The 24,236-nt window shown below is 41.3% G+C and overlaps 1 protein-coding gene across 18 annotated transcripts in view; it reads right to left on the bottom strand.

The window, feature by feature from the left end:
• RIMBP2 (RIMS binding protein 2) overlaps positions 1–24,236 on the bottom strand; it is a 359,110-nt gene that overhangs the window by 58,660 nt on the left and 276,214 nt on the right. For 10 of the 18 annotated variants that reach the window (XM_083150351.1, XM_083150360.1, XM_083150314.1 and 7 more), the window contains 5 exons: positions 20,522–20,673; positions 18,415–18,885; positions 16,843–16,992; positions 11,817–11,975; positions 769–1,479 (listed from right to left, as the gene is read on the bottom strand). In XM_083150351.1, the coding sequence (XP_083006477.1) occupies positions 769–1,479; positions 11,817–11,975; positions 16,843–16,992; positions 18,415–18,885; positions 20,522–20,673 (1,643 nt within the window). The remainder of the gene's footprint in view (positions 1–768; positions 1,480–11,816; positions 11,976–16,842; positions 16,993–18,414; positions 18,886–20,521; positions 20,674–24,236) is intronic. The other 8 variants (XM_083150392.1, XM_083150400.1, XM_083150457.1 and 5 more) reach the window with 2 other exon arrangements.

Below are 24,236 nucleotides of genomic sequence, written 5' to 3'. Positions count from 1 at the left end.
ATTCAATGCTGCTGGCGAGCTGCGGCAGCTCACAGGGTCAGTATTCAACTGACCCCCTACATATGCTGCTTCCCCCTCGCTCCATTTTTGGAGCGAGGGGGAAACGGCGTATGTGGCCTCTGAAGCAGTGACACTCGTCTATAAATGCAGCAAGCTCCCTGCATTAGCCGCCAGCCTCACTGTTTGGGAGGAATTCAGAGGACAGCGAGGATTCTTCTGGTGCGTTGAATAGGGTGAGCGGCTGGCGAGGGGGTTAAACAGTGAGGAACGCTTGTTTTCTGCAATCTCCGCCATTTAACACACCCCTATGTCTGTGTCATTGCACATATCTAAACAATGTATTACTACACAATTATACATCATAATACCAAATGAGAATATGAAATGGCAACATTATTGTGTCTAGTGGGATGATAAAGAAAAACCTCAATGGGTATTCCAATCAAACATATTTATTGATTAACCTTCAGCTAACCCTTAATTAAAATGTAATTTCAGTTGTCCTGTAAAATAAATACAAAAATTAAAAGGTTTGCAATTATACATTCTCTGAAATAAAAAGCAGAAAATACAGCATATTCTTGCAACTACTGAACAAGCAAAACCAAAAAGCCAGCATGATCTAAAGCCCGTAAAGCGCTGCTGATTAATAAGTACGTCTACAGCAAGGCAAAAAGGCAATCAACAAAGTGACCCCAGACAAAAGCCCAAAAATAAAAATAAATGATTTGGCAAGCAGATGGCAAAATGAGTTTTTATTTAACACACCAGAGAGGTTTCGGTGTCTCTGTGAGATGGCCTTAGAATTGCTTTGCTACAGTTTTTATGACAAGCGTCTGAATTCCGGCATGCATAGTCTTTGTTATGTAAATCTCTGACACATGGCGCCAGTTCCTGGTTTTCAATGTGGCACTTGGAACTGCTTGTGTAATCTACATAGCCTGTGCTGACATCACCAAAATCCTCCTCTACGCTGCTTTGCCTGGTGAGGGTTTTTCTGCGAGTCAACATCTGTTTTGGCGCTCTAGAGCATACAGGACTTTGATGCAGCTCATGTGTGGCACCTTTAGCAAAGGTGTTGCAGCCTTTCCTGAAATTAAAGCGTGCTTCTTCTTCTTCACTTCCGCAATCCAAGCCGCTGTCTGGGCTTCTGGAGAGAGTTGTGATCTTGCTCCCTTCACATGTTAAATCATCGGAGTATGCCGGGACCCCATTAAGCCTACACTTTGAGTAATGCCATGGATTCTGATGTCTCCCATCTTGACTACTAGCCCTCGGCATTCTATTATTCCTAGCTATGGATTCGCTTGTTCTGTAAGCCATGCTTACAGAACTCCCTCTGTGAGAGATCTCTGAGTGTTCTCCACTTTCTTCCTCTGCAACTTCAGGAATACTGAACAGTTTTTTACTGTGAGAATGCTGTGGGGAAAACTCCAGCTGCTCCTGTAAAGCAGGGTCTGTGGCACTAGTCTTAGAACACTCCACACGATCATACAAAATAAAACAAAATAGAATGGACCAACGACAAAAATTGAAAACACGGTACCAAAAAAAGTGCAATAAAAAAAGATAGAAAACATGGAAAGAGAAGTAGAGAGAAAGAAAAAAAATAAAGACAGGGTTAGTTTTAGAGGCAATGGAAAACATAAGGCATGCAAGTTTACTCTGTGAAGGAAAGGTTCATGCTCTGAATGGGAATCTGTGAAAATAAAGACATGATTAGGAGCTTTGCTGGTGTCACATAAGATAATACAAATAATGATAGCTTGGCATACCAATGCTATAGTAAGAATAGGACCATGCAGGGATAGATGCTGCACACAGACAGCCAAGTGTGACAGTTAGATGCAGCACACATCGCATGAGACTTGCTAATTACTCTTTTGTCATAAGGCTGCCCACAGCACTGTTACACGTTGTTGTAAAACCATTTCTATTAATGTATCACAAGAATAGGATCCATCGAGCAACCTTGGGCAATAAATGGAATTATTGTTTGTCCAATATAAGATTATTTGGATGGTTGCAACAGCCTGTGATGCACACTGAAAGTTACTACACAAATAGTAAGTAAGTAAGTAACTAATGCTGCTTTCCCACTGCCAAACCTGCTCTGACACAGTTTTTTTTAAATGTTTCTTTAACCGGGTCAGAGCAAGTTTAACCCCATTCACACTGCATGTTGTAAATGGTATATTACTGGTTAATTACCATTTTTGTACCTTACACATTGCACCCGTTGTGAAAGGTACACGGTAATTAACCAGTAATATACCATGCAGTAGGCAGCACCTAGTAACACTCCCTCCCTCCCCTGGTACCTGGTAGCGAGGAAGGCAGCGGGCGTGCACAGGTCCCTAGGAGGGAGTAGATCCCTCTCATTACATATGCGCATATGAATGAGCCGCTCATTACATATGTGCATATGTAATGAGCAGGCCCGCTAGTTCCCATTTGCGGCAGGGACCCGGTCGATGAAATCACAATCTCCTAATGGACCTGCTTCCTCCGCCTAAGCACAGACCGCGCTGCCCGGATCCCCAGGATTGCTGCCAGGTACCAGGGGAGAGGGGGAGCTGGGGTACCAGGGGAGGGGGCGGGGGTACCAGCTGCAAGGTACCAGGGGAGGGGGGGAACCAGCTGCAAGGTACCAGGGGAGGGGGGGCAGGACAGGTACCAGGGGAAGGGGGAGACCAGTGTGGGATATCGTTTAAGACCCTTTCCCACTGCCTAAAAAACGGGTCTTAAACCGGTAGGGCACTGCTTTTTACCCATTTAACAAATACCGGTACCCGTTTAAAAAGGCAAAAAAAAAAAATCTATTTACCGTTTAAGAGCTGCAGTGGGCAAGGGGTATAACACTCAGAAAGTTGTCACATTTTTGATCCAAACATACATAGCTTATTACTGTATGACAGGATGTGTTGGTATATCCACTGCAAGTGGGGCACAGCAAAAGGGCCCTTGCGGCAATATAATAGGCAGGATTTATATATAACACTACACACAATTACAATGTAGGGTAAATAACAGTGCTCCTCTCTCTCTCTCTCTCTTTTACTTTAGTAGCTGTTATTTTGTCCTAGGCATGATGTAAATTGGGTGTAGGTGGCAGTACTCCTTTGGATTAATGAACTCAGGAGCTGCACAATGTATGCATTAAAGCAGGCATGTCCAACGTTGGCCCTCCAGATGTTGTGAAACTACACATCCCAGCATACTTTGCAATAGTTTTAGCATTCTCTAATAGAAAAACTGTGGCAAAGCATGCTGGGATGTGTAGTTTCACAACATCTGGAGGGCCAACGTTGGACATGCCTGCATTAAAGCATCACACAGTTTGAAGGGGTCGGTTTTTAAAACAAAAAATCTTGGTAATTCTCCCAAAAAGTTGTTTTCAGAACTTTGACACGATTTAGATTATTAAGGGTATTTAATATGGAAGTACTGTGGCAGATATCTGAAATATTGGGACTAATGAAGCTAATCTCCAAAATACTACACTTTTCAGAGCTTGGCCTTGTTGACTATTTTATTGGAAAGGGATTGGAAAGATCCCTTCCCAGTAATTACAGCTGGCATACCTGATGTCTGGGTGTGCACACTATAATAAAGCTGGGTCTGAACCCAGTATATACATATAATGTGTGTGTATATATATATATATATATATATATATATATATATATATATATATATATATTAGTAAGTTCACTCAAAGCAAATGCTTGTAAAGCTAGTAGATGCAGTTTCACTTGCTGCCAACACAGATGACAGTGTTTGGGAGTCACACAGACACACTATATATATATATATATATATATATATATATATATATATATATATATATATATATATATATATATATATATATATAGAGAGAGAGAGAGAGAGAGAGAGAGAGAGAGAGAGAGAGAGAGAGAAAGTGTAGATGTGCGCTGATGGCAGTTTCACCAAAACTGTATATATGCACACATATAAATCAGTAAAAAGTTTTTATTTCATACAATAAAAAGTATAAAAAAATATCTATTTCATACAGATGTTCGCATCTGTATGAAAAGGAGGAGAGTAATGTATGAAAAGGAGGAGAGTACTGTGTGTCTCATCAGTCAGAGGGCAGTATTCAATGCGGAAATTCTCCGTGCACGGCGAGCATTTTTTTTTGCTCGCCGTGCACTCTCCGTGTTCCGGAGGGCTCGTTGCCTCTCCTGCTGCCACTATTCAATGTTTATAAGACTCGCCGCCACTCGCGGCGAGTCTTAACCCCTGCAGCGGACGAGCGTCCGCAGCAGGGAGCTGACAGGGACGTGGCATCCAGGGAGATTAAAGTCTCCCTGGATGCCACAGAACATATGTGAGGGTAGGGGGCCCCCCTGGGACCCAGGCAGCACAGGCTGCCCCCCTCTATAGCCAGCGGGGGACCCAGTATTCACTGTACCCGAACGTGCTTCGGGTGCAGTGAATATATGAATATCTAATGAGCGGCTCGAGCGCTCTGGCCCCCTGCTGGCTGCACTGTGTAAAAAAAAGAAAAAAAAAAAAATGTAAAAAAATATTTTTTTAAAAATTAAATATATATTCATGTGCTATAGGCACATGAATAAAAATAACATGGCCCTCCACAGAAAAAAAAACCAGATTTTTTGACACCAAAATTAAAAAAAACACCCTTTTAGTTTAAAAGTTCACATTCCTGCTCTCCATCAAAAGATGGAGAATTTCTTCACGGAGAGAGACGGCGAGAATCACTAAGAAAGACGGAGAATATTTCACATTGAATAGGGTGGCTCGCCTTTGGAGAAAAAAAACCTCTCTCCACGGCGAAAAAAGCACAAGTTCTCCACAAAAGACGGAGAACTTTTCTCATTGAATACTGCCCAGAGAGCGAAACTTCGCTCTCTGACTGATGAGACACACAGTACTCTCCTTGAATTTAAATCTGGTGAAGACATCAGTCGGATAGTTTATATATCCATCCTGAATTTTTGATATCCTGCCAGCCTACACCTGTTTCTAGGGTGTTTGATCCAACTCTGGTACTCCTACCATTCGTTATAGAATACATGTTTTGATACCTTGTTACCCCTGAGGAAGTCCCTATGGGACGAAACACGTAGGGTCTCTCGGAAGTGGTATCTCACATCAAATTTATGATGCGAACATCTGTATGAAATAGATATTTTTTTATACTTTTTATTGTATGAAATAAAAACTTTTTACTGCTTTATATGTGTGCATATATACAGTTTTGGTAAAACTGCCATCAGCGCACCTCTACACTTTCTTTCTCTCTCTATGTTTTCCCTATACCTCTATTAACAGCGAGGTATTTAGAGGTGCTGCTAACCCCACAGCGCAGACAGGGTCACAACCCCCCATCCTTATATATATATGTATATATATATATATATATATATATATATATCTCAAGCATCGCAGTTCCTATTCACACTATGGAGCAGACAGCACTAACTCCAAGCACTGCATCCTAACCCGCCACCGATGATTCACCACCACTAAGCCTTGTACCTGTCTGACGTCAGCGACTGGGCAAAAAGCTGGGTCGCTGAGGGGAGCATTATCACCGCAAATGTCTGGTCGCTCTTTGGACGGACCAGTGTCCCAATCCCAGGTGCAACCCGGCATTTCGGTCTGAAAGGGGTATTACTATAGACATTGCCTATACATGTGTCCAAAGGTGGGATTCAGCCAGTTCACACCAGTTCTGCATAACCTTCGCTAAGGAGCACTGCGCTGTCCGCTCCCTGTAATTTAGACAGATGCGGCCGCTCACAAGGTACTGTAAAGCTCTGACAGCTGGGCAGAGAGCTGGGTGCTGCCCGGCTGTATACACAAAGCAGCTATTTTGAATGCTACTGCTGGACCATGAGCCAATAGGAGCTTGCAGTTCGGCAGCCAATAAGGAGCGGCAGTGGTGGCTTCTTATTGGCTGCCGGGCCGCGAACCACACTATATACTGTACAGTACAGTGTATATGTAGTGGATTAAAAATACAGCTCAACAACTTAAAATAGTATAATAAAATCCATATTCAAATTTTTGTTGGGAACCAGAAGTGCTGGAACAGATACAAAGAAAAGATAAAGAATGAAGTTTTTATACACAACCAAGTGAAGCGAAAAAAACTAGACCCTGCTGTTTACAATTGCACACAGGTTCTTCTATTTAGTAGTAGTTTACCTGTAGTCACTGTGTAGTTAAATATGCAAATAGCTTACAAATGGTACACTTTCCATGAAAAATCACAATAAAAAAAATAAGATGCTAAAATATGCAAACTGTCCATGAAAAAAATCAGGATACCTCTCCTGCGATTCCTCTGCCCTGCCAGCAGCCACATCCCCTATAGAAACCGATATTAATGTATAATTATTGGGCAGCATCGTATAAGATCCCAAGGCTACCACCATTCTGAGGGGATGCGGTCATCTATTAGAATGAACTTAGGTCTACAGTCATTAGGTCGACCCCACTAGGTCGACTGGCAGGAAGGTCGACCTGACTTAAGGTCGACATGGGCCAAGGTCGACATGACTTGAGGTCGAATTTACATAAAGGTCGACATGAGGAAGGTCGACTGGTCATAAGGTCGACATGGGCTTTTCACTGTTTTTTGAGCCGACATGTGCCGACAGCCGGTATTTCATGCCCTACCATCCACTAGGGCGTGGTGGGAGAATAAAATAGTGTGCCGAGCGCAGCGAGGCACCGTGCCCGAAGCATCGCGAGCGATGCGAGGGTCCGATTCTCATTGCCAACTGTGTCCATGTCGACTGTGTCGACATTCGGATAAAAAAACAGTGAAAAACCCATGTCGACCTTATGACCAGTCGACCTTCCTCATGTCGACCATTATGCAAATTCGACCTTAAGTCATGTCGACTTTGGCCCATGTCGACCTTAAGTCAGGTCGACCTTCCTGCCAGTCGACCTAGTGGGGTCGACCTAATGACTGTAGACCTAAGTTCATTCTGACAGATGTCCCGATTCCCATTCTGAGATGGCGGAAGTCCATTGTAGCTTAAGGGCTACAAACCACACTGCCAGTGGGGCAGTGCGGTCAGCACAGGTCAGAGCAAACCTTGCATGCACAAACCCCCAGCACCCAGGGAAGCAGATTACAGGGATGGTCTCCTTTTGAAGCCCCTGTCCCTGCATCTGCAGGAGGATACATCCCTGCAATAGGATCGCACATTGCAATGTGATCCTGGGCAGTAGATCCTAACCCAGATGGCATTGCATAAGCAGTATGCTACTGTATATAGTAAATGGGCCCCACAATATGGACAACAATTACAACATACAGTAAGTGTAAGGGCAGTAGATGTAAAACAACCTGTGATGTGTTTTAACAGAGAAATTCCCTGATGCAGCCACTAGGTGGCACATATGTTTAGATCTTTGCTGAATGACTGCAGTAAAAATGTTCTGTTCTCTGCTAAAGAATGGCATATACTACCAGCAGCTTTGTCAAGTATTTTTGATTATTATTATTTATTACTAGTACATTGAATTTAGCTGAAAGACTGTAGTTCTACAAATCCTTCTTTGCAGAATGTACTTCCTGTTGGTGTTAGTTCCAGAATATAAATAAATAACAGACATCCACACGAGTCATGGGCAAAAGCTAGTGTGTATGTATGTATGTATGTATGTATGTATATATGTATATATGTGTATATGTGTATATTTTAATATTAATATTTTACTATTGGTGAATTAGAACAAGCCATACTATCGATGTTCCCAATGGGAGGTAAAAAAGCTTTTTGTAATGATCATTTTAACACCCATTTATAAATATAAGGCTCTTATCTGATAGAATTAACTCCCTTTTTAGGAGACCATTTTGAACCTATAAAATTCCAGTTAGGAGTTAAGGAGCACTACTACTACTCTCCTACATAAATGCATATGTTTTGTTTTGAAGGTATGTGCATCAGTTATTAATAATAAAAACAATGAATAAAATTTCCCACCAATTTTCTTATCATGAATGAATGAATTATGAGACCCTGTATTCCCCACTTCCATCAGTTTTCTTTTCTCTATTTTTTCTGCTCTCGGTTTTTTCCATTTATTTATTATTTTTCAAATTATACAAATGTATATGAATATGTAATAATGATGTGATCATGGCACTTATTGTTATATTCTAAAATTGTAGATCAATTTTTTTTTTCCTGATGAAGTTTCAAGGAGCCATGTAAAAGGAATTATTGATTTTTTTATTGGATTTTTAATAAATGTTTTATAGGTGAATAAATGTATTTCTCATGTGAAATTGCTTATTCTAATAAGTCTATTAGGCGCTAAAAAAACACTATTGGTATACATGTGCGGTTCCTGCATGCAGACTCAAAGGAGAGGTCATTGTCATTAATGAGGAGGAGGAAAAAGAAGAAGAAGGGCTGGATAAAGCACAAGATTGGAGCACCAGTGGGTTCGACCCCCGAAAGGAGACATCAGGACCTTAAAGGAACTCCTGAGCTAAGTATTCCTCCCATTTTTCTCACTTTTTTTGACCCAGACAAAGAGCCACCCACTATAATATATATATAGTATGTGTTGTCACCGGCACTCAGTCCCGCTTTAGAGTAAGTTGCCCTGGTGCCTTATGAGTAGTTCCAGAAATGGAGTTGGTAGATACAGAGTTGATGCGGCGACACTCAAAGGACTTGGTAATATAATATATAATAATCAGGCGTAAAACACCATGAGTTATCAACGTTTCAGTTTTATTTCAAACTTTCAAGGACAAAAAAGAAGAAGAAAGAATTTGTATTGGATGCACTCCTCAGGACCAATCAAGAAATTTTTGGGGTTTTATTCCTTTTCTGTATTTTTAAAATGAGTGGGAGCTCCTTTTATCTTTATTGTAACAGAATGGGATAAGGAGACAGCCACTAATAGCGAAATGGAGAGGTTAAAAATTAACAATGACATATAAAGATAAAAGGAGCTCCAACTCATTTTAAAAATACAGAAAAGGAATAAAACCCCAAAAATTTCTTGATTGGTCCTGAGTAGTGCATCCAATACAAATTCTTTCTTCTTTTTTGTCCTTGATCCTGATTTATTTGGGATAGCACCCCCACTGATGTCCACAAACATCCAGTGGAATATCACCCCTTAATTTTAGGGTGTCAATACAATTGTGTGTGCAGAACTCCCAAAACCCCTATACCTTATTTCAAACTTTTGTCAGGGTATCCTGACGAAAGTTTGAAATAAAACTGAAACGCTGATAACTCATGGTGTTTTACGCCTGATTATTATATTACCAAGTTCTTCGAGTGCTGCCGCATTAACTAAACTATATATATATATATATATATATATATATATGTATGCACACACACATATATACACACACACACACACACACACACACACGTGTAATGCTGATTGTAAATAGGCCAGTTTTCAGATACAGGGCTGCCATTGAGGCTCAGTACAAATAAAAAAGGCAGGTCCTCCTATCTGCTTTCCCCCCACCCTCCTGGTTCTTAATGGCATAGTGGATGCAGGGACAAGGCACTGATCTCTGGTACTTGGAGCCAGTGCATACAATGAAGCTTCCTACAGGGTACTGATGCCCCCCACAAACCTCTCAGGCATTTCAATATGTTGAGAAACAAGTCACAAACATTAGTCACAAACATTGGTGCGACTAGGAATCCCCTGGGCTTTATGCAGGTGTACCACCTGTACTCTGATGGCTGCCCTGTTAAGAGATATAAAAAAGGAAATATGTCCTGCGCTCATCACCCAACTGTGTATTATAACTCATAGCGGTAAAATGACCAAGTTACAAAGTTCCTCAAACACCTATCCTCAAATTGCACCACATAGCCCGTTTTAATGTGCCACCAACTGCGTGACCTAGGCACGCCAAAACACTTATTTTAAATACTAGTATATTATAAGTGAACAAAGACATAAAATTGAGATAAAGTAGCATAAACTAGAAAAAAGGTAGTAAACTTTAGGGAAAAGTACACAATCTAGAGTGCAAAGACAAGAAAACAGTCCAACAGAACCCTACATATGAGCTGCTCCTGCAGAGGATACTGTATATTACGTAATCAGCTTTAAAGCCTGTACTCATTAGTTGATCAACTATAGAAGAACTACCAGGTTCCATATTTATGTCGTGGTCAATTTGCTTTACTGCATTCTTGTCCTTGATTTTTTGTTTTTCCATAAAGAGGTTGTAAATCTAATGATGACCCCCCGATTGATTTACATTGGTATCCAATTAGCCCTGTTAACTTTTCTAACGCCCCTCCCCTCAAAAAAAAAAAAATGGCTTGATAAGTTCCCGATCCCTTGTATTATCATGGCTCTGATGGCTGTATATGGTGTATTATGCTTCCCCTACCTAAGGCACCTGAAGTATAATCCCAGATAAATGCCGCAAATCAGGGCTAATTGGATGGTCCTTGCCGAAACCATTAGATGTGGAAAATTACTGCAGCTAACTGGATAACGGACTTAGTGGCCAATTCCGGTTCATGCTGTAAACCAAATTCTTTCCCTGCCCCGATGGTAGCGGTTTGTATATGCTCAACTGCGACTGGCCACAGTTCGCAGAGGGGAGTGAGGGATGGGGACAGACGGAGGCAGTGACGGTACTGGGCCATGGGAACTCCCAGCATTTCACGGGGCAGCAGCCGCCCACCCTCTCTTCGTCTCAGCAGCTGCAAATATGTCAGCTGACTTATATTTGCAAGGCAGGGGAAATCATTCGATGGTCGCCAACCATCTAATGATTTCTCCTGCTGCGGGCACATGCGAGGGGATGTGTTTTCCTAAAACATCCCCTTGCATGGTTGCAAGGGGATACGGCAGTGGAAAGGGCTGCTTCACAGGCACTCAATAAGCTGTGAGCTACGCAGCTTCCCGAGTCAATCAGTGACCCCCTTAGTCTCTTCCAATATATTGTTATTTTAGAGGATATTTGGTGTTTTAATATAGTTTTGTTTTGTTGTTCGGCATGTTTCATAGGGTGGATGTTTTGGATAGGGTAAAATATATGGATGTTAGGCAGTGAGTTGCAGATTTACATTCATGTGTATTTTTTTATATTGACTTTTGTCTTGACATTCTGATGACCATTTGCACTATGTATTTTCTCTTTCACATCTCAATAGACAGGCAGAATCTCAGTTTTGTCGTTATAGCTGCGTAGATTTTTATCTCAAATTATCCATGTAATGGGAATTTCCATATTCTCTTTGTTTCAATATGGTCATCTGGGCTGTTTGTCTTTATTATCATTGCACCTTCAGTTTCTGAACTACCTATAAATATTTTTTAATGGCTGTAAATTGTGTTCAAATATAGTAAAGATAAAGAACAGTGAAATAAGCCCTATTAAAGTATTCTCAAGAACAATGTTTTGGATAATGCACTTTCCATGATAAAATACTCTGAGTATGTATTGTATACGACTGCAATGAGAATTCAGCTTCACTGTTCATTAAATATGATTGCAGCTTAATATCTCGCCATGTTTATCGGAAAAAGCATACATTCCTTAATTAGAAGTTTATCCCTATTTACTTTTGCATGTTAAAAAAAAAAAGCCAAATTATCTCACCTCTATTGATTTTAAATGATGTATTTAAGGTTTAAAACATGACTAGGGATGAGAATCGTCTTGCAAATGCAACTACTGTTTCCCAATTAGTGGAGTACAATATACATAGAATGATTGGCTCTCGACTTATCTGCTAAAAGATCCTGAAACTTGATCCAGGCGGCTTGTTCATCGCCAGTCCTCTTACCTTAAGGGTGTTGTGAGAAGAGACACTGATGCGCCTCCTGCCTCCATCTTCAAGTTGCATCTCTGAGTAAAGCTCCTCCTCATCTTCCTCCAAGATGTCCGATAAATCGGAGCCTTTACTGCTTTCAGTGTGATACTCGTCATCAGGACAGTAGTGTGGCTAATTACGTAAAGTAGAAAGAAGCACAAACCAATTAACCACTCGTGTGGTTTGCAGGTACAAGCTTGCATCAATAGGAGATAGTTATTATTAAAAAACTGGATCTTCTATGAGCAAGGTGTGGTGGTGAGTACTGTGTTTTCAACCCACTGCTTCAGTGTAAACCTATAGAATAAGCTGCTGGTATACAGCAGCCCCCTTTCCCATTGGGCACAAGGCTCACTGGTGCCCAGTTGCCCCCAATGAGTTATACTGTATATAGACTGTACAGGTTTTACAGCAAGCTGTTGCAGACAAAACACTTATGTATATGAGTAAAATTTGCTAACAGCAGGCAATTGGTAGAATATACTACTGCAGCAATAATGGCAACATGGTGCAATGCCTTTATGTAAAGGAATAGTCATAGAGTCTGAAGCAAGCGGCTAACGGCAGGAAGGAAGGAGCAAAAGTCAAAGAGGAAGTTACAAAGCGTAACATATAAAAAGCAAAGGATAAAAGATGGAAGCCAGTCAGAGTAGTCCAATAGCTCAGGTTGCACCAAACATCAGAGAATGAAGTCAGTAACAACCATAGATTAGAACAGCAGGCAGAAGAGTCACATGATATGGGGGTCAATCAGGATAAACAGTAATGCCATAGATCACCTATAAAGCACCTGTAAGCTGCCACTGATCCTCAATGGGTAGTGAAATCACAGCACTGCCAGACACCATCTGTAGTCGGAAATGACCTAAGAGAGTTTAGTCTGTAGAGTATTAAAACACTGAGACTATTGTCCCTGTCTGTACCACTGATATTGCACGCACTGCATGTGACCAACAGTCCAAAATACATTTGAATAAGAGATACAAAACAATATTTATATCTTCCAACTGTATAAAAAGTTATCTATCAAATAATTAAAGCCGCCATATACATGGATATACATATATCAATGCTGTGTATTTCTGATCTGATTATTATGGAGCTGGATGCATCGCTTTTTATGCCTGAAAGTAGTGAGCGTTATATAGCCCATGCACAGGATGGAAGGTACCCAATTTTGCACATCCCTGTCCGGAACTTATACAGACGGATCATTGACAGAAATGGATGTTTAGTATCAGAAACTTGCCAGCAACAATGCCATCGCGTAGAACGGTTCTGTCTTATGGGCATGTTATGGTGTGCTAGAAATTCGTGCTATTCCAAGTCATAAGTATGAGGAAGGAACACCTTTATCAGACATATGCTTGTGCAAGTGCCTTTACTAATTATAGCTGAAGCTGCATTAAACGGAATACAGTGGGTGGTGCGGCTTCTTACTTAAAGCTGCACAGATCCTTGGAAGTAGCCCAACAGAAACCTCCATTAGCATATCAGTAGCAAATCAGGCTTCCACAGCATCGCACAAACACAGCCCATTTGCATCCAAGTCAGCCTTGAAATAACAGAGGAAGGTACTTCTATAACGAAAGAATACAAGAGTCACTGACAGCTAGGCAGGCTTGCTTTGCACATATGAACTGTATGGATTGGTTGCTTCATACTGAGTAGATATGCCAATCCTGGGCATTTATTCAATCCCAGAATATGAGAGCAGTGGTGCGGCTGGCAGGCTAGGCAGCATGACCTCTGACCACGTCACGCTGTGCGGAGCCGCACAGCTGGGACGGGAGCAGCGTCTGAGTGAGTAGAAGCTGCCCGGCATTAGACAGCGCATGCGCAGTCTAATCCCAAAATCTCAGGATTGGAGACTCCAATCTGGGATTCAAATCCCAGCAATTTTGGGGCCAAACCTCAGGATCCCGCCAATCCCGGCATTGGCCACCCTAATACTGAGGGGTAGTTATTGCAACTCATATGAAAGCAGTTTCAGCTTTTTTGGACCTCCAGCAAATGGTCTTTAAGATGTGGGAGGAGCTTTAGCTGTGTGCAATTGAGCGAAGAGGTAAAAAGTCTACTGTTTAAAAGACCTGTAATGGAATCTCAGGTTACCATTCATTGCTGAATTTCACATTTATGACTTCTATCTGTACATCTGTGATTTCATGGTTATTTAACTACAATATTAATTCCTACAATTCAATAAAGAAAGCTACGTATTCACAGAAATACAGCTATAGCTGCCTTTTGAAATGTAGGTCAAGATAATACATCTCCATTAACTTGAAATAAATCAAATGTTACTTGAGTATGAATCATTTCCCAGGAAACGAGGGTACTGGAAGCCTTAAGTCTACTTACGCCTTAAGTTCTGGGACAAAGCTTTGCCTAGGAAGCACAGCACATCAATTAGATTGTCATTTTCTCATCGCTAGCTGCATATCTAATTGTCAATATTCTTCAACTTCAAATTTATCATGATGTGGTGACTAATCGCTAGTTAAAGTCCTGACAAATGTTACATATTACTAATTGAATTACACATATATTACCATAATCATTTTCCAGCAATTAAGTTGTAGCTTTTCCCAGTTGCTTATCCTCAATAAACATTCTAACAGACAGATAAGAAGGAGCAGATGTTTCACATCTGAATTAATGGCCTATTTGTGGCCCTAAGAATGATTCTACAGAAAGAGTGTATTAAGAGCTGAAATGACTTATTATTACATAAAACGAAATCCTTTCAGCAGTGAGTTGTCAGGTGTCTCTGGGGACATCAAATTATTTCAATGTTAAAAATTAAGCTGTATTGTAATTGGGACATCCACTTGTCAAACATAGCACAATTATTCCCATTAGATAAATAATACAGAGGAATACTTCAAATTTTGCCTTTTATGCACCTTTACACTGATAGTTCAGTCTCGTTATTGAACACCGTTTCAAGCCATTTCCCATCTGCTCATAAACATAGAAACATAGCCTTTTAAGGTTTATAAGAACCACTTTGCCAATCGAGTCTGCCCCTTTCAAACTGCACCATGGACCCAAATTATTCCCAGGTCATACCCATTCACACTGCACTTGTGTCATAATCCGAATCTGCCCTGCATTTCACTGCCTTGAGGCAGGCTTTGCATAAACAGCCAATCAGCAACTTTAAAATGTAGCCTGGATCAAATAACCCAGGTTGCATTTTCACACAATGCGGGTGGACTCTTTCCCAGTGAGGGACACGCCTGTGTTTTTCCAACCACTACCAGAAAACGGCATGCTACCACCCCTAATGGTGACTTCCTGTTAGTCAATCTGCAAGGGGACTGTGTTTATAATACATATGAATTTCCTGTCACTATTACCCCTTACACATGTGCGATGCATACGGTAAAAATGCGCAGTCATTCGATTCATTCTCAAAATGCAAATTCTCTATTTAAAAATCCATGTTGAATTAGACCCAGTGTGTACATGGCTGCACACACTGACAGACCGCCGCCATAAGCACATGAGCAGTAACGAATGTGATGAAAGCTGCTGGTCATTTTCTGTTCAAAACAGGCAGAGATTTGTATCCCGTTTGGGCCTAACATGACAACAGTGACAAATAAAGTGTGAAAGACAAAACTGCACATCAAACGCACATACAAAACAAAAATGACCTCACATACACATTCTTTAACAACACTTTTCCTGGCAGCAGTGGATTTGGGCCTCATGGGGCCCGAGGCAAGATAACAGTTTGGGGCATTCTTTCTCCAACAATCCATAGCACTATTTTTTTGCTGCTGATTGCAGGTGGCATCGATATAATACCTTGGAGTGTGCACAGTCTACCGCTAAAAGTTCACTTGCATAACATGACATCACTCTGCGGCAAGGGCACTGACAGGTCAGCTGGGCCCCGGTAAAATGAAGGGGCATGACCTACAGGAGGTGGTGTGGCAATATCACTGTTAATAACAAAAAGTTGGTGTGTGCAGTCGCCAGTGGGGGTGCAGGTGCGAAGGCCTACCAGCGCAGGGAGAGGACATGCTGTCATTGCAGCTGCCTCTCTACAGATCAGCAAATAGCACTGAACAGCGTGTGCTGGGCGGGGAAAAGAAGTTTTGCTGCAGTGTCAGCCTGTCCTCTCTCTCCCACTGCCCAGCTCCCTACAACACAGGAGGGGGTAGCGAGTCCCGGTCCTCTCCATCAGACCCAGGCCTGAGTAAAGAGTACCCGCACTGACTCTGGAGGCAGCCTGCTCAAAACCACTTTTGATAGCCTTATCGTGGCTCCCATATATACCTAAAATCTCTCACCCAACTTGTGGTCCCAGGCAGGAATGTCTAGGATTGGTCAACTAATTGACTCATCAGGTGTACTCCGATTCCCAGACATTCAGACTCGGGAACGTTTTGTACAGCCAGAATATCTTTATGGGGCCCCTTGGGTCCTGCTGGGCCCTAGGCAGCTGCCTACTGTATGTTGCCTTGTGGAAAATCTGGCACTGCTTCCTGCATATTACTGATAACTAACATTGTTCCTGTGTCAGCATTCTTACCTGTGTGGTTACCTGATACACCTCATCCTCGTTTACCTAGCCTTAGTACGCCTTGCACGCTGAACAGTGTAGTGTCTTTATCTAATGTGAATCTTAACTGTAAAGCAATTTACAAAATCACATTATGAAACTGCAAAGATTAATATGAACTGATACTTTTATATCTGGAACCTGATGTGAAAAAGCTACTGCATTGTTGCTCTTTGTGCACAGATTAACTCAGTCGCACACATATATACTGGTGCTGCATAGAACATGGTCAGAGCAGTCTTGTAAAGGGGATTTGTCGCATGGCATTGGGAATAAGGCACACGTTAGATTGAACAAGATGCAGAAAAGACGCTCTATTCAAGCCAAGTTGCACAGGACCTGGCGCACCAAAAAGAAAAGTTTAGAGCAACTGCATGTGATGGATAATTTGCAGTACATTCAAAACGTCACAATGATAATCACCTGCTTTCCAAGCTCTGAACCTTTTAGAAACTCATCGACAGATGCTCCTTTTCTTTTAATGTGAGGAGAGTCGTATCCATCCTCTTCCTCATCTGAGTTAGCATCGTGTACTGCATTACTCCGCTCACTGAACAGGTTCCGCTTCTCATTCTGAGTTGGATAACAACGAAAGTAGTCAGAATAAAAGATATATACATACATATATGATGCTTTCAGTGACTTATCTAGGTTATCTATTATCAACAATACTGATAGTAACATTATTGTAACATTCCAGTGACTGGAAAACCTTTTAGTAAGCACATCCAGTATGTACAGACTGACAAATCAGGTAAACATATGTAATATCTATTGCTCTAAATCACTAAATATAAGCAATACCTGGCAAAGTTAAATTAAGTTAACATACAAATCAAAAACTCATGTACATAAATGTAGACAACATTCATACTGTATGTCTTAATACTGGGTCGGATTCAATTATCTGCAGATCTTTTGTTGTACGGTCTCAGGTAAACTGCCCAGTTTAATTAAAGTCTGTAGCGAACCCGGGAGCAGCTCCAAGACAACTATTATCCCTGGCCGCACCCTGCCTCCAGAGATACAGTACAAGCAGAAATATGGATCAACTGTTGCCTCAGGGCTGTTTGGGGCCCTATACATAAGCAGCTCTGGGAACTGCACCCAGGTGGTCCACTTGACATAACCCCCAGGCTAACTAATTCTGCCCTGTGGAGCATAATTGCAAAAGTATTCAAGTTAAAAAAAAAGCAATTAGAAAATATAGTAACTGTGATGTCAGCTGCAAATGTAACACACTTGTGTATTTATTATTTAATAGCAAGCTCACATGATCGGACAGAAGTAGTTTATTACATTATATTGCCAGTGCTGCTATTTTGACCTCCATAGTGGTATATGCAAGAATCATTAACTGCAGTTATTATAATAATAATAATAATCTGAATTACTTTAACATCTAGCTTGCTATTGTGTAATGCAGTTGTTTCCAAAAGCTGTTCTCAAGGCACAGGAGACTTTATTAGTACCTCAGTTAGGTTGATTATACCATCTGTGCGCAAGCAGTGATATACCTAAAACCTGAATGAATCTTGGGATGCCTTGAGGACCACCTTTGGAAAGCACTGGTGTAATTCAGTATATGAGAACTGTTTCTGTAAAGGTGACCATAGACTAGGGCGATTCCACTGCAATTTGGTCACTTTTCATCCAATTCTGTCGAGATATCGGATAAAAAGTAACCAAAACACTTGAGTTTGACATCAGGTCTGTTGTGATACGCGGTTCCATGAGCATCACATCAGAGCTCAAGCCTTTTGGCAGCCTTTGGTGGGATTACATATAGTGGATCATATGCAGTCTTGCCGCCCAGGAGGATCGCCTCTGCAAAGTCATCATAGTGTATGGGCACCTTAAGAATATACCAGTAATTGTAACCATCGGTCAATATTGCTTATATTGAGGAATACAAGCACACAGTAATGAACTTCATGTGTAAGTTAATGAGTAAATATAAATTAGAGGCTCTTTATATGAGCATGCATACGTTACCCTGTTACTCTCAGCAACCCTCTGTGCTGCTTCTCTTGCCATTGCTTTGGCCATTGTATTCGAAATGGGAGCACCTTGTGGTTGTGGAAGTATTCGCTGTGGAGAAGGAGACCTTCTGCCATGACCAGGGCTGTGGAAATTGGATGTTGGAGGTTCTAAGTTGTGTCCATGAATATTAGATACTGAATGAGGGTGATCCCAGTGCTCTTCTGCTTTTCTGTGTGGGCATACATGTTCATCTTTGGTATCTGGTATGCCAGCGCTTGCTAATGGCTTGCATTTGGACATAGTCCTTGGGTGTTGTTGTGTTGGAGGCACCAGTAAATTAGGTGGAATTACAGCAGTAATGGAGTCATTGGATTCCCCTTGTGCAGACAAGGTTCTCACTGTAACTTCCTTGGCATCCAAATTGAGTATTTTTAGGAGATCCACCACAATGTTCTCTGCTGCAGGAAACACCACTTCTGCCACCTGCACTTACAGAACAAAAACCCACCAGAGGGCTGAGAAGTAAAACACTGACAGACTACATAATATATACAGTTTTCAAGGACAGTCTATCTCTTATATACAGATTTCACGGATAACCTCCCCACTATATACAGTTTCATGGATAGCCCATCTACTTTCCATTGAAAAATGGACTGCTTCACAGTTTCCTTGGCCATATTACCTACTATATACAATTTCCACTGACAGCATATCTACTATATACAGTTTCAAGGATATCAGCAACACCTCCCCAATTGTAGAAAAATAATATGTGGAAAAGTGGAACAGGATGATCAGGGAATAACCTTATGGTCTGTGGAGCAATAAAGGAAGTGGGGGATTAAACTGAATGGCTCAAGTAGTGGATGATTTACATTATAATGTGTAACTAGATTGAGGAAAGAGAAGCATGTGTGGTGGAAATAGGATATATATTATATTTGGAAGGTGATACTTTGGTATTCTGTATTATATTTTCCTTGTTGAGGTATTCCAATACAAATTATGGAGGCGAATCTACAGGGCATGGATTATTAATCTATAGAACTGTGGACTCGGGACCCTGTATATACATCAACATGCTAAAGTTTCCACATGTCCTAAAATATCCGATATCTATTTGTGCCGGATTGAGATACTGTAGTGGCACCTTTCCTTTCTGATGGCTCAGTTAACACATACTTTGTTTCATACATAAGTATTAAAGATATTGTCTAGGGTAGTCTATTCTAATAGTTAATGTAATTTAAAGTGGGCTAATTTATCTCCCGGAGCTATTCAGCCCGGAGAATGCACTTAAAATGGATTTTTGGATAACTCTTCATTAGCCCTACGGTATTCTGGAAGCCTGGGTACAGTGGAAACAGCAAAAGCTGCATAGACACAAAGCTGGGACAATAAGTTGTCAAATAAATGAAGAAGCTTATGATGTAATGTATCAAAGGGTAAAAAGTCATTTTGGAAGTTACACATTTTTATACAGAGCTTTATAAATAGTTATAATTATGTGATACTATCTGGTTTAACTATTTATGTACTCATTAAATTCTGTGGCCAATTTGCATGAACACAACTGTTGCTGTCAGTTCTTGAGGAGTTACAGGTATATCATTGAATGAGTGGAAGATAATGGATTTGATGCTGCACAGTCATCTCCAAATGAGTCATGTCTTTATTTAGATTTTTAACAATAGAATGTCATTACAAAAGTCTGTCTCTTTAGTGTTCTCGGAAATACAAGACGTAGGTTCACAGGTGTGAATTGCAGTTGCTATATTTAAAAGTGCTAAGAATGTCTACTTCTCTATCTTTTCCTCAATTAGCTGGCAAAAAGGCAAAGACAAATTACCTTTCATCAGTGTAAAAATGATGAATGTTATATAACACTTTCTTGTCCAAAAGAATGCCACATTTCATGTTTTTAAACTGCGATTTAGATTTCAGACAGATTTTGGAGAATTATTTTGTTTCTGTGCAGGATAAATACTAACTCTCTCTACACATTACATCTGCCCCACTTGCAGTGCAACATAGTTTTCCCATTTTGAGAACAAATTTGTCATGCGATCAGGTATGAATTAGGCCCATAGACTGGTATCTAAGACCAGGAACTTACCTTTTGTCCTCTTGCATACACAGAAAATCCAGTCACATTTGCTCCATTGGAAGTTCCTGTTGGCGACAGTACTGGTGGCCTCCAAGTAACAAGCAGTGTAACGGGTGTAGGCCCAGGATGCACCATAACTTCTTCAGGTGCAACAGGGGGACCTGTGATCAAAAGCAAAGTCTGACTCTCTCTTATCTAGGGGTCCTTAGTGTGCCGAACATTTTGTAGTACTAATTTAGTGCAATCTACCAAGCATTTTGTTCCCCATCAAATACAAATTGGAAACACAGCATCCAATTAAAGTTTTAAGATGCCATAGGCCAGTGGTTCTCAGACCAGGTACTTAGGACCCCACACAGGTCATGTTTTCCAGGTCTCCCAGCACTGTGTATAACTATCTGTGAAATTTTAAATCCAGAGTTGACCTGAAAAACATGAACTACAGTATGTGGGGTCCTGAGGACCTAGTTTGAGAACCTGTACCTATGCTATGCCCTTTATATGTGAACACCTTTAGGGTAAGATGTACTAAGCACTGAAGAGTGAAGAGAGATAAACTACCAGCCAATCAGCTCCTAAATGCAATCTTAAGGCCCCCTTACATTATGCGATTTGGGCGCGATTTTGCCCGATTCGGATGAATCGGGCCGTGAAATCGTCCCAAATCGCATATGGTGACATCCCCTCCGACCCGATGCGCGGCCCCATGCGCATCGGATCGGAGATGGGAGGTCGGACGGGCTGCACATAAGATTTGCTAAATCTTATGTGCTGCCTGGAGCTGTGCTCCCCCACAACAGGAGACCTACCAGAGTCAGGCGCAGGGAGCCGGGCAGCATCAGCGGGAGCGGCACAGAGTACAGGGAGCCGGGCAGGAGAAGACGCTGCAGCAGCAGCACTTAAAAAAAAAAGGGCCATACAAACGCATAGGAAGCTATTCATTGGCTGAGACCTCTCTCAGCCAATCAGCGATTGGCTGAGACCTCTCTCAGCCAATCGCTCATTGGCTGAGAGAGGTCTCAGCCAATCAATGGCTTCCTATTCGTTTGTATGGGGTTTTTCTTTTTTTTTGGAAGTGCTGCTGCTGCATCGTGTTCTCCTGCCCGGCTCCCTGGTACTCTGCGCCGCCGCCCCCCCTGCTCCCTGCCCAGCGGCTTCCTGCCCGGCTCCCTGCACCCCGACCCCCCCCTGCCCACTCTCTGTTTGCGGGCATATTCCTGCTGCTGTCCCCCGCTCCCATTGTCCCTGCAGCTCCCCGGGAGTGGCATGTGATAAATCGCATGCGATTCATCACATGCAAAACTTGGCACATGAAGTGCCATCGCATGTGATCCCTCCCGGGGAGCTGCTGGGACAATCGGGTCCGACTTGTCGTTATGACAAGTCGGACAAATGTAAGGGGGCCTTTACTCTCTCTCCAAGGCTTAGTACATCTCCCTCTTATTTTGTTATGTATGACAGCCAGCATAATCATTCAAATGATCATTTTTAATTACTTGCAGAATACTTTTGTTAATTTTATGCAGATTACAGATATTAGAAAAAGGAGCCATGGAACTCTCCAATAATACAATCTAGTTAGACAAAAGAACGGAAACCTGGCGGATTTCACTTTAACTTGCAAAATGCAGTTTAAAAACCATCAACATGGAGATTATCTATGTATGCCATTTTTGGCCAGCAAAGGGATTGTCATTATATTTGGTTGTGCTAATACCTCAATTAACCAAGCAGAGCGGAGAGTCATTCCCAGAAAATGATTAAACAGAAAATAAAATAAATGCAAAAAAAATGGCCAAGAAAAGAATCAATTACAGTAACAAGAACTGAAGCCAATTAATCCGACTCTGACTTGGAACTGTCACAACCATCCTCCGCTATGAAATTCAGCATGCAGGAAAAGTCTAGACACTAACCCAGATTAACAAATACCAACGGCACAGGGCAGCAATACAACCAGACCATCACCTTTTATTCAACTTACATAAATAAATAAACCATTATACTACTGTACAACTGCCATTGCTGGCCGGAAAACAGGTTTCACAATAAAACATAAAAAGAAACACAAGACCACCTTGCCAACTATAAATTAAAGCCTCTAAACAATACAGACTAGCAGCCATGTATCTGTGCCCTGTCATCAAAACCGCCACTTAGCATACTAGGTTGGGGGGAGTGACAATGTGTCACACAAGAGCGCTGATATTTCCTATTAAAAATGGGGGGATCCTTTTATTACCCGGGTCCAAGATGCCGCCCCCTATAGTCAGAGGTTTTTGTGACCCTCTAGAGAAACCTTTTGGGAGTAGGAATCTGTGAATAATCACCAACTCCTGTTTATAGGAGGCGCAGCTATACCCAGGACAATAATCACAGTTTTGTATATTCAAAATACAATAATATTTATTTTCATAAATGTCATAAAATCAACAATTTATCGAAGTGCACTTCTAGCACAATAAAATAGACGCACAAGACAAACTACATATAACATAACATTCCCTATAAATGTATTATGAGGCTATATTTGCTACAATGAGGCTTTGGTAATTGAGGCTTTTTTGGTACATATGTATATGAGGCAATGGAAAAATAGTTACCAGTCCCACATTAGAGAGTTAGTATCTCCTGTGGCCAAACGGCTGTATTTAAGGATGTTCCTTCCTGGTGTGATTTTAGGCAGTCTTTTTATATGGGGTATAGATGCCCCTTTTGAGTGCTTTCAGCTGGACTCCACACTCCCAGGCTTAGATACCAGTCAGGTCCACAGTGACAGATTTAGTCTCTCAGCAAAAATGGCTCAGTGCAGGATGATTTGCGGTTAGCAGCGGTATTTGGTAACCTTCCTTGAGGCTTACATACGCGTTTCTCCACCACTGGTGCGTCGGCGGCTTCCTCAGATAAGCCTCAATACTCCACTGCCACTCTTTTATAGACATTCGCAGGGTTTTGCCACGAGTGCGCTTCTGGGTTTTACTTCTGGAAGTAAAATCCGGAAGCGCACTCGAGGCAAAACCCCGCAATGCACTGAGCCATTTTTGCTGAGAGACTACGTGTATGTGGCCACAGGAGATACTAACTCTCTAATGCGGGACTGGTAACTATTTTTCCATTGCCTTATATACATTTGTACCAAAAAAGCCTTAATTAACATAGCCTCATTGTAGCAAATATAGCCTCATAATACATTTATAGGGAATGTTATGTTATATGTAGTTTGTCTTGTGTGTCTATTTTATTGTGTTAGAAGTGCACTTCGATAAATTGTTGATTTTTTGACATTAATGAAAATAAATATTATTGTATTTTGAATATACAAAACTGTGATTATTGTCCTGGGTATAGCTGCACCTCCTATAAACAGGAGTTGGTGATTATTCACAGATTCCTACTCCCAAAAAACATAGCATACTAGAACACTAAGAGGCTTAGAAACTGCCAATGTGTCTGTTTGTGTGCCAATGATTGGGATGGTCTTCATTTCCTCTTAAACATTTATAATTCTTAAAAAAAAAATCTTTAAAGGTGTTATATCAGTGACAAACATTACTAGTTACTCTCATAACATTACTAGGATGTTAACCGGTCATGATACCGGTATTCAGTATACAGACGCCATTAGAAGTTCGGCACCAGAACTCCCAATAGATCAGGATACAGACACTGGAATACCAATCAGTAAGTATGTTGGGCTAGCTGGCATGCGGCCAGGGAAGAGGGG

Source organism: Crinia signifera, chromosome 1 (assembly GCF_055691185.1).
Source record: "Crinia signifera chromosome 1, ASM5569118v1, whole genome shotgun sequence".
Taxonomy (NCBI): domain Eukaryota; kingdom Metazoa; phylum Chordata; class Amphibia; order Anura; family Myobatrachidae; genus Crinia; species Crinia signifera.
This window is presented reverse-complemented; position numbering and strand designations above follow the sequence as displayed.